The sequence below is a fragment of the Lethenteron reissneri genome, unplaced genomic scaffold (genome assembly GCF_015708825.2).
Source record: "Lethenteron reissneri isolate LAM-NWPU_2019-01 unplaced genomic scaffold, ASM1570882v1 scaffold_1104, whole genome shotgun sequence".
NCBI classification, from domain to species: Eukaryota; Metazoa; Chordata; class Hyperoartia; order Petromyzontiformes; family Petromyzontidae; genus Lethenteron; species Lethenteron reissneri.
In genome coordinates, this window is record NW_026890788.1 from 25,959 (window position 1) to 37,846 (window position 11,888).

The window sequence follows — 11,888 nt, forward strand, 5'->3', positions numbered from 1 at the left end:
GGAGAGTCAAGCCACAACATTTACAATCTGAGTAGAACGTTTCGCCAGTAATTACAACTAGCTTCATCAGGCAACAGCCAGATTTGTGGAGACATTCACCTGTTTCGTTCCTTATGTAGAGGCGTAGATGTGCTGCCTGTTTTTATCATTTGCCTGTTATCATTCGCCTGTTGTCAAGTTAAAAGTAGAAATAGTTATTATTGTTGTAATCACGTTATAAGTAGAAATAATGTTATTTCGTTAAAAGTAGAAATAATTATTGTTATCAAGTTCTAAGTGGAAATAATAATTACTGTTCTCATTCGCCTGTCGTTTCATTTGCCTGTTGTTATTTTTCGTCTATTGTTATCAAGTTAGAAGTAGAAAGTTATTATTATTGTTATCATTCGCCTGGTGTTGGTAGTGCACGTCTCTAATCCAGCACTCTGGAAGGTAGCGAGGGTTGGTGAATCACCGCACAATGATGTTGGCAAATCACCTTCCCGTGGGCGTCGAGGTGCCATAACCTGACTCGCCAGGAGAAGGCAGTAGAGCAAGTGGACTAATCGCCATTTTCACCTGTACAGGGATAGAGTGTTTCACCCTCGCACGCATGGGTTTTCTCCGGGTACTCTGGTTTCCCCCACTGGTATAAACACTCGTCATTAATTAGCGCATAATGCCTCCATAGAGGACCGCAGAGCTTGGACAATTGTTGGTACTGGCTCACCACGTGGCTTCCTTCCTGCACGGCTGTGGTTCCTCATGCCTCTGAGTCGTTCTTGTGCGCGCTATAAAACTTTTAATTATTACTATTATTCGCCAGGCGGTGGTGTTGCAAGCCTGTAATCCAGCAGTGGAAGGCAGCAAGGGTGAGTGGATCACACAGTGAATGTTGTGAAACCCCCTTTCCGTGGGCATCGAGGTGCCTTCTCCTGGCTGGCTGGCCAGGAGAAGGCAGTACAGAAAGTGGGATAATCGCCATCTTTGCCTGCACGGTTTAAAGTGCTGCCCCTCGTATGCGTGGGTTTTCTCCAGGTGCTCCGGTTTCCCCCACTTGTGTAAGAACTCATCATTCATACGTCGAAAATGTAAAAAAAACAATTCAGGACCCGACTGTGACTCAGTGTGGATTTCCTGGACTAAGTCTATTTTATTATTATAAAGAATTAAAGGGGCTTGTTTGATGACACGACTAGAGAGCTGGCTTGCACTGCAGGGAACTTAATATTCAACTTGGATTCCGCAACCCTCAATGGCCATTTTAAGTTAAATTTGTGCATGTAAGACTCGCACAAACAACCATACCCAGAAACCCATAGACTCCAACAGAGACCCATACATTCCTACAGACACTCAGACTTACACAGCGACCCCATACAGAGACCGATAGACATGCTCAGAGACCCAGAGCCTCACACAGAGATCCATACTCTCAAAGGCCCAAAAACTCACACAGAAATCCATAGATTCGCACAGAGGTCAATAGAATTTGAATATTTATTGATACTGGATGAATCTGATAAGCTATAACGATCTGTTTTCACAGACGTCCAATCGGGTGGGTCAGAAAATAACAACAAAAATACAATACAAAAACATCACAGGAAAGGTAAACCCTAACCATCTGAACCCCTATCCCTCTAAATTCCTATACCCCTAACCCTCAACCCCTTTACCCTTAAAACCCTCACTCTCTAAACCCCTTATACTTTTAACCCTAACCGTCTAAGCCATTAAAAACCAAACCCTCTAAACCCTCTGAATCCCTAACCCTCTAAACCTTGATACCCTGACCTTCTAAAACCCTAAATCCCTAACATTCTAAATACCAACCAATCTAAACCACTACCCTCTAAAGAACTAACCCTCTAGACCCCTAACCCTCTGAACTCACAACCTCCTAATTCCTCAACCTCTAAAACCCTAACCCTCAAAACCCTAACGTTCTAAAACCCTAAATCTGTAACCTAATCCCAACACATTTAAACCTCTACCCTCTAAAGAACGAACCCTCTAGACGCCTAACCCTTAAAACACCTATGCCCCTAAAATGCTAACCCTCTAAAAACATAATCCACTACACCCGGAACCCTCTAAACCCATAAAGGTTTTTTTTGTTAGATTATGTAAATATAAACGTGTCGTTAAATCAACCACCACCCGAAACAGCCAATTAGTAAAATTTGTCACATCAACAAAAAGTGCCATTTAGTGTTGGAGACTAACCCAAAAAAAAACTTTATTATGGACAATATTAGTTGTGAAAGTCTAGGTGTTAAACCCTCAACTCTCAAACCACTAAACACCTAACACTGTAAATCACTAACCCTTGAAACCCCGATACCTCTAAACCCCTAAACACATACCCTTATAACCTCAACTACTAACCATCTAAACCATTCAACATCCAACAATCGAAACACAGAAACCTCTAAACACGTAACTCTCTAAACTTTAAAGCGATTTGAAGCGTGTTTTATTTGGGGGGGGGGGGGGGGCAGAGCTTTGTGACGTCATATTTGAGGGGGGGGTCTGACTTTTCATGACGCCGTGTGACGAGGGGGGGGGGTCAAAAATCGTCCAAAATCGCGTGACGTCATTTATGGACGGCCCCTCGTTCGCTCGAGTGACCGGGGAAGTGAGCTCACTCCCTGACACCACACTGCGTGTCCCCGTTTTAAATTAAAGTGGTGAATGAAGAAGTCAACAAGTAGACCGCTGTTCTCTTCTAACACTTCAGACTTTTAATAAACATTGTCAACTTTAGAATGTCATTGGTGAGCAGCTATGAGCTAAATTGGATAATGATTCACACTTGGTAATAACGTGTGCCTCTTATTACTGGCCAATACATGTTTTGTAATAAGTTAGAAAAGTAAAAAAGTTTCGTCCCGCGGGACTGCCGGATGAAGACCACCGCATTCCCTATCAGTCATTAAAGGTTGTGTGATCATACTTCACCACGCTGGTCATGTTAGTCGTGGCCAGGAATCCAACTCATGTGGCCAGGTTCAGACAACAGTGCGCTAACCACTACGCCCACTGCTCCACCCATTTCTAACCGTTGAGGTAATAAGTAATATTTAAAAGTACTTTTTTTAAAAACACGCTTTAATGAAATGTACCGTATTCGTAATGGCAGAACTCCACGACTCCAGGAAGTGGCCCCGAAGCTTGCCATCACGTCAGGGGCCGTGCTGATTTACAGCCAACATCAGTTGAGCGTGGACAATGAGACCCAAGCCGAAACATAACATATAAAAAATAATGTTTACAAATATATATATTTTTAAGTTTTTTTATGATAGAATATAGTATTGTCATCAGTATGACATAAGTATACCAAGTTTTGCAGTCGATACCACATTGGGAAGTGGGTTAAAATTCAGTTACAAGATTTGAGGATACGACAACAACAACAGACAGAGTGAGTTAAATAAAAGCGTGTAATAATACAAAGACATCACGTTTCTAAGCATCTGATGAACAGCGGTGTTCGGGCGGCAAGAAGCAGTTCATGGGAATGCTGCGAGTCGCAAGAGGTCCTTTCCCCGAGCCCTGCGCGATGAACGAATGAAATGGACAGCGCCTTCACTCAAGACGCTTGACGGAGCTCACGACACGATGACGCCATAAAAAATGATGGCTCTGATTCTGATCCTTGAGGTTTGCAGGACGGCTCCTGGTTCGTCATCCCCATACCTTCGGCAGTCGCAGGCTGGAGGCGCTGATGGAGCCGAGGGAGCCGACGGAGCCGAGGAGAGGAGGCCGTGATGGCGGGAAGGAGGCCGTGATACACTCACTCATCTTACACTGACTCACTCACACAACATACAGTCACTCACACAACCACTGACCCATTCACTCATCATACACAATTCACTCATCATACACTAACTCATCATACGCTGACTCACTCATCATACACTCACTCACACTCTCACTGACTCACTTATCATACGCTTACTCACACATCATACACAAGGAGTGTCATGCTGCCAGCTATGGCTGCAAGTTTGGTCGTACATGTTATGTATATCGTTTATTGTTAAATTAAGAATCACAGTTCCTATGATTACTGTTACATTGTTTTTATAGCTTTATTTTGGTGATTTAGAAAACATATGGTTAATATAAATTGTCTTATGGTTGTTTGTTGTTTTTTTTTTGCCCACAGGGTTGTAATACGTTTTTTTTTTGGAAGATGTGCTGGTTTATCGAGGATGTTTCTTTTCTCTGTTCATATTTTGTTTGTTGCGGTTGCACCCGACTTAAGAGCCGCATGGCTCACAGGGCTATACCAAAGAAATGAAAAATTAAATGATAAGTGGTGAATGTTAAGGCTCTAAAATGCAGTAACACGTTTCATTTGCTTCTGTGGAGCCAGTAGTTGTATCATCAGCTGCGTCTAGGGACACTTTTACATCGTTCATAGGCACGTTAAATCGTGCAATCGTCCGAAGATGGAAAACTCGGGCAACAATCTTCAACTCGAGTCAAGAAGAACTGCTTGAAGCAAGATGTAAATTAGGTCGCACAATCCGAGAACATTTAACGGTAACGACACTGTCTGATCCCAAACTATTTTATTGCACAAACGTGACGATTGGATCTTAATAATATAATCATTCGACTATCAGCCTCGGTTCGTGCATCTACAACATATTTATCAACATTATTCAATGCAAATCTGATACATTAGACAACAACAAACCGACTAAACAAACAATTCATGAAATCATCAACATCAGGCCACCTTCAACCAACTAACAACTTACAATGCGTACGGCAAATACATTGATCAAGCTGTCATAGATTTATAACACAAGGCATTCGATGATATGTCCTGTATACACCATCCGTAGTTAGCGAGTCTAAGACAACGAGGAGTGTAAACAATCTGTGACTCTGAAGAACACGAGCAGTGAAGGTAACGCCGCATCACCATCGGGGTAACGAAATCAGAGAGAATATCAACCCTAAACAATTTACACATTCACATTGCGCTGATTACATTGTCCTGGTTTTCATATAACAAAAGTAGATTTTACATTTTATCAAATATTTAATCGAGCAGTGCAAAGCCACGAACAGCTGAATTGACAGTTTAAGAGAACATGTGAACACAAACGGTACTAAAATTGAGTACGTTGATGAATTTAACCATTAGGGTCAAACAATCTCATTTGTATGAAAGACGAGAACGACAAATCCTACAATTATCTACAGATGTTATGCAATGTTTTGGTTCTTTTGGTAAAGTCACGTAGGTAGAAATACTAATTTATTTTATTTAAAACTATTCTATTTCTTCCTACGTGACTTTACCGAAAGAACCAAAGAGTATGGATTTCTGCAGTCACGAAAACTTCAAATCAAGATTATACAATGTCGTTTGGTCTATAAAAGCATGTCTGAAAATGAGACGAGCCATTACAGTGCCTTCGATGAAAAAAACTTGCACAGATTGTGCCGCTTTTAATTTACAGATGCCATTCACATGTTTATATCTAAACCACGAGCGGTCAAAGTTGACCCGTAGAGATGGCGAGATGACCCCATAGCATCCGGAGGCCGCGACGCGACGGCTGCAAGGAAAGCGCGGAACGGAATCAACTCGGGAGAGGCGTTTGCCCCCCAGTGTGGAATCACAGAGCGACAGCCGCCGTCGAAGTGAACCTGCAGTCCGCAGTTGACGACGATGCGGAGGTTCACTCGCAGCGAGAGGCACGCGCAGTCGCGTGGCGCGTGCACGTGGACGCGTTCTCTTCTGATGCTTCGTTCGTGTGGCTGCTGATGCAGGTGCACAGCAGACGACTATGAAGTCACATCCAGGTGGGCAAGCCCAGATCACCGCGTGAGAAGAAGCAGTGGTAGTGAGTGTATCGCTGTGACGTCTCCGTCGTGTTTGTGGACCGGGCATTGCGTCGTTACACGTGGCACGGTCTGTTCTGGATGGCCGCAGTCGCAGGCTCCTGGAGAGTTTCTAATTTAACATTTGTGCATCAGGGTATCCGCATCTACTGCCGTGGTTTGTGACGTGGATGCGGTTTAGGGTGGAACGTGAGCTTCGTGGAAGACCAAACCCAGCGATCTTCTGCATTGGGTCTTTCACAACAAGCTGTTTTACGCATTGGTTTTTTTCCGGTAAAGACACGTATGTAGAAATAAAATTAAATAAATTAAATTAAAATAAATCACGACGTTTCGAACGCAAAACAAGTGCTCATCATCAGGTGGAAATTGGGTGAAACATCACACATGGGGACACCACGTGCACAGCACACAGAGAACGGCAAACTGCACGTAAGCAAATGCAACAAGAAGATGGGAGACGAGAAACTCAACAGACCTTGGAACCATCACGTGATGCAAACCAGTCGGCCAACAACACTGTTAGACACTCACCTGGTTGACCACGTATTTCAAAAGACTGATACATCTCTCGTGTTCATCATCTGGGCTGAACATGCCAACGTAAAAACAGAGGACAGGGACTCGTGAACAGACACGAGGTACATACACAGAGAAGACACACAAGGAAAGATATACTTCTGGGCAGCCCAGAGGGACAAGCAGAGCAACAGCACACCAAGAGACATCCACACGCAGAGGCACACACAGCGAGCTGTTTGTTTGAATGACGGCGTTCGCTCGTGTGAAGTTACGACCAGTGGACACAACTCGAAAGCCCCCCCCCCCCACGTGCACGAGAGACGCCGCCTTGGAGTGACACCGCCGCCGCCGCTGCTGCTGCTGCCGAGCCGCGCTCACTTTGTCCCCGAGGAGGCTCTGGAGTTGCTGATAAAGCGGGAGAGCTGCCCCACGCCCTCCAGGAGGCCCTCTCCGGTGCGGGCGCAGCAGCCCTGCACCAGCCATTCGCGCCCGTGCCGCGTCTTCACCGCCTTCATCGCCTCCGCCACCTCCGCGGTGGCCGCTGCCCGCGGGAGGTCCTGCTTGTTGGCGAGGAGCACGAAGGGCACCCGCGTCATCTCGGGGCTGTCCAGGATGGCGTCCAGCTCCTTGAGAGCCTCCGGGAAGCGCTCCCAGGTCCGCGCTGTCCAGCACGAAGAGGAGCCCGTCCGTGTTCTGGAAGTAGTGCCTCCAGAGAGCGCGGATCTTTTGCTGGCCGCCCACGTCCCACACGGTGAAGGTGACGTTCCTGATGGGCTGCACGGTCTCCACGTTGAAGCCGATGGTCGGGATGGTCACCACGGATTCGTCGAGCTTGAGCTTGTACAGGATGCTGGTTTTCCCGGCCGCGTCCAAACCCAGCAGCAGCACGCGCGCTTGCTGAGTGAACATTCCGTCCAGCAGCGACGCCACTCGTGACGCAAGGAGACCCATTGTCACCGCTCGGCTCGGGCTGCGCCTCGGGTCGTCGTGCCGACAACTCCCCCCGGGCGGGCTCACGCGGGCACCTGCACGCGACGCGCTCCCAGCAGCAGCAGCAGCCCCTCGGCACCACGTGCAGGACGACCACGACGAAGACGGATCTCGTGCCGAGCTCGCGTCGGGGATGTCCGAATCGTCCCTTGCGATGACTGCCGCGGTCTGACTCGTCACTGCCGCGTTTATATCGGGGGCGGTGACATGGCCCCTGGAGAGCTGGAGGTTCGTGCGTAGGCGCCACTGCCACGTGACGGCCCTTCCCGGCGCTCACCACGGGGCCACGCGGCGACTTGTGCATCACGCGGCGCCTCCTCCTCCTGGCGCCCCCGCGCGGAGCCCCCAGGGCGGCGGTGGCGGTGACGGAGCCCCCAGGGCGCGGGGGGGGGGGGCGACCCGCAGCTGCCCCCCCCCTCACCCCTCTCGCGTCGCTCGGCCTCGCCCGCGATCACCACGCGTGGCCACGTACGGTGCGGAAGAAGTTCCACTTATACACAGACACATACACAGATACATACATACAACATACATACAACATACATACACGGGTACATCGATATCATCACAGTTACATACACAGATACATACACAGTTACAACTAGGAAGGGGTTTGTCACGTAAACAGAATGTGGCCAATTCGTGACGAGCACCGCACTAACCGGTTGTGTGCTGGAGAGCAAATCCACAACATTCACAACGAACTTACAGACTAACACACACAACACGACGCGCAATACGCGCAGCTGCCATGCCCGGGTAACAAACACAACAACGACGACACGCGACACGCGAGGCGTCACTCTGGATTATCAGTGACAAGCGTTAACCAATTCGTGTTGAGTGATTTAGATGATAATTTTATTATTTTTCTCGCGCAAGTCCAGACTTGCTGGGGTCTCGCCTGCGCCGCCTGTGGTGTGCGTGCACCTTGGACTCGCCGTGTCCGCGTGCTGCGCTGACGCTCCCCACGCACATTCGACATTTCTCCTGCACGGGATCCATGCTCCGTAGCCCGTGCCCGCTGTCAACGTCTGCCCTAGGGGGGGGGGGGGGGCAGCGAAGAGGTGGAAGTTGGAGAGGGATCCTAAATTAGCACCTCGGACTAGCTACGTACGGTGCGGAAGAAGTTCCGCACGCAGGCCAGTACAGTGCTGACATGAGGCAATGGCAGAGGTGGTAGTGGTCTCGCGTTGTCTGTCGAGGTTGAAGGTTTTTTGTTCAAGCCGCTGGGAACTCTCAGAGGCAGGGGACTCGGGGGCCGTCCATAAATGACGTCACGCACCTGGGGGGGGGGGGTCAGACATGTGTGACGATTGGGGGGGGGGGGGGTTGATAAATGTGACGTCACATCAAAATGCGCAACTTTAAATAAATATAGACAACACGTTCTACTTAATTAAATAGACTTTTTAATACATGTTTTCTCCTACAACATCAGAGTGCAGCGCCACATTAAATACACACTACAATGACAATAGTTTAAACTTTAAACTATTGTCATTGTAGTGTGTATTTTTCAGTTTTAATATTTTATCTTTTTTCACTTCTCCGACCAATCATATTTATCTTTATGTTGAGTTTCATAGTGTCGACGTAAATTGTATTCTTTGAACACAGACACTATGTTCTGGCATATCAGACACACAGCTCTTTCCTTGTACTGCATGAAAAAGTAATCATAAGTCCACTGTTCTTTGAATATCCTACACTCCGAGTCAATTTTTCTCTTTCTTGACATCATTGTTTCCAAGGGAGTCAAAATTGCTATTAGTAAAATACCAATATACATATACAGCGCTACAAAAACAATATACCAGCAATAACTTTGCCCACACAGAGACATACAGACTGCACTGCCCATCAATGCTGTCTGATTGGGGGAACTCCGCTTTTACCCCAGGCTCACACTGGTGCGGGTGCCATTAAAAAGTTAATTACACCTGCAGTTTTGTTCACAGATCGCAGTGCGATCTGCGAACTCGCATAGGAATCTGATCGCATGGGGGAGAAGACCCATGCGATCCGATTCCACTGCAGGAAAAAAGAAGGCACATGTGCCTTTTTTCTTCCGAATCTAATGCAAGTTCAGCCATACAAGCATATGGCTGAACTCGCACTGCTCAGAGATCGCAACAGTATGAACCGGGGCTTACACAACATACAACATATAACCTCATACAACTGAATAGCAATCAGAATATAAATGCACTTACTGTCATTTAAATTGGGTTTCCTACTCCTCGGCTGTCTGTCACTGACCAGCACGGGAAAACAGCAGGCAGCCCCTCCAGAGATCAGAGATCACTCTGTTATTACCCCTCTATCATTTACTCAGCACACAGGAATATCACTGGGAGTGGAGCCGAGGGGCAAGTGAGTGAGCTGAGGGAGGGAGAGCCAGTCAAGTACAGCCAGGGGAGGGCTGGCAGCCTTAGGCCTGGGGGGCAAGTCCAGTCAATTGGCCCATTGAACCATTCACCAGCGCAGCCCAATGAGTGCCCACCGCCGCAGCTCAATCAGTGCTCACCGCCGCAGCTCAATCAGTGCTCGCCAGCGCAGCCAAATCAGTGCTCGCCACCGCAGCCCAATGAGTGCCCACCACCGCAGCCCAATTAGTGACCATGGGCCGGATAAATGTCCTCGGTGGGCCGCATGTGGCCCGCGGGCCGTAGTTTGAGGACCCCTGGTGTAGTTTATCGTGTCGTGTATAGTGTAGTGTGTAGGTTAAACGTTGAGTTTTATAAGGGCACCACGGGGTGACCAGCCCCTCCCCACCCAGCCCCACCCCTCCCACCCCCCACCCAGCCCCACCCTCCCCATCCAGCCCCTCCCCTCCTCCCCCAGCCCCTCCCCACCCTCCCCTCCCCCAGCCCCTCCCCACCCTCCCCTCTCCACCCAGCCCCACCCCTCCCACCCCCACCCTCCCCTCCCCATATGCACGACAGACAAATAATCCCTGGTGGGCAGTGTGGAACCTGTTGTTCCTACCGGTATAACAGTGGGAAATATCTGAACCGGTCCTGGGCCTCCCCATGGTCGACTCAACCTCAAATGAGTACCTGATGCAGTGTGTACACATCACCACGAGGGAGACAAATGCGGCTGGGCATGGTGTTGGCCACCCACTCCCCTGTGTACTGTGCCAGTCCTCATTAGGTGCTCACTAACACCACTTGCCTCAAAAATCTGTTAAGGCTATGAGGGGGATTTTTGTCTTTGTACAGTGGCATTGGCTACGTATAAACTGATACTTTGAACGGAGTTTATAATACAGCATGGCCTATGTGTAACGCATCATATACCGTGTACACAGCACCATGAAAGTGTGTGCCGTATAATACAGAGTATGTGTAAAGGAGCATAGCCTGTGCACGTACTGCAGCGTTACTTTGAACTGAAACATGGCATGGCCGTTATGTGTAGAACAGCATTTCTTGTGTATATGTAGTGGGTTCCCACGGAGACTGGAGACGTAGCTTAGAGGCAACACGGTTTATTTAAATCTTATAACAGAAGCCCCTTTTACTCCCACTACTTGGGGAGGTATGGCCTCCGGGCTAACGTGCCCTATCACTGGGGCTACGGGCTCTGAGTCCTCCGACTAAGGGTGGCCTAGGGGAGGCTATGCTGACCCGACCCAGCCAAGGTGCGGGTCTCGACCACTGGTCCGTGCTCGGCCCCGGCCCATTAAAGGACGTCGGGTCCCGGGTCCCAGGGTCCCAGGGTCCTTGCCTAGCCGGTCTTCATTCTTCGTCTTCAGAGCACTGCCTCGGGCCGTCCTGGGGTCCGTCTTTTTTACCCACCTCGGGGACTCTCCACCCCCGGTACTGCCCCCTTTCTGGAACCTTCCAGGTGGCTCTGGAATAACCCCCCAACCCCTCACCTGGGGTCGGGGGGGGGGGGACTCGGCCTCTCAACGGTCCCGGTTCTCTCTCTAACTCAGGGTGGCACCCCCTGCAGACTCGTGCCTGCAACTACAGGTAAGCATACAGTGTGGTGTGTGCTTTGCATTTCCGACGCTACATATACAGCAAGAAATACTCTACATAGAAAGAGCATGGCATCTGTGTGTGTGTACTGCATGACACACGGTGTTCGGTGTGTAATGCACAGTGATGGGCTGCTGCTGCTGCACCTGTTGACGTTGATGTCGGGGCAGGCAGAGTCCTCGCTCCGGGTCCCGGTGGCGTTGCTCCGGGGGAACGTGCAGAAGAAGGCGTTGGCCAGGAGGCAGGCGGCCTGCTCCTGAGACATCGTCAGGATCAAGCCGGTGTCCCGGCGGAGCAGCGGCAGGGGCTGTTGACACGTGCGGTGCACAGGGTGCAGCGACGTTACACGCGGCAACGGGTGGCACGTGGTTGCAGAGATGCAACGGCGCAATGGTAACACCGATGCAGAGCACTGAGCCTGCACCACTGGGATGCTGGGGTCTGGATCAAGGAGTTCTGAAATGCACAGAAACCAGATGATTGTTGTACACGTGAGGTTAATGGTGCAGCCCTGCAATTACTTGCTCA

General features: G+C 49.2%; 1 protein-coding gene across 1 annotated transcript; it reads right to left on the minus strand.

Annotated features, from left to right (window-relative positions):
• Nucleotides 1-5,693: 5,693 nt before the first annotated feature.
• Nucleotides 5,694-7,455, minus strand: LOC133361481 (uncharacterized). Its single transcript, XM_061580399.1, is given in 3 exon segments — nucleotides 5,694-5,799; nucleotides 6,757-7,031; nucleotides 7,033-7,455. Coding segments are annotated over 3 exon segments (678 nt in total). The 5' UTR covers nucleotides 7,330-7,455.
• Between the last annotated feature and the right edge of the window lie 4,433 nt (nucleotides 7,456-11,888).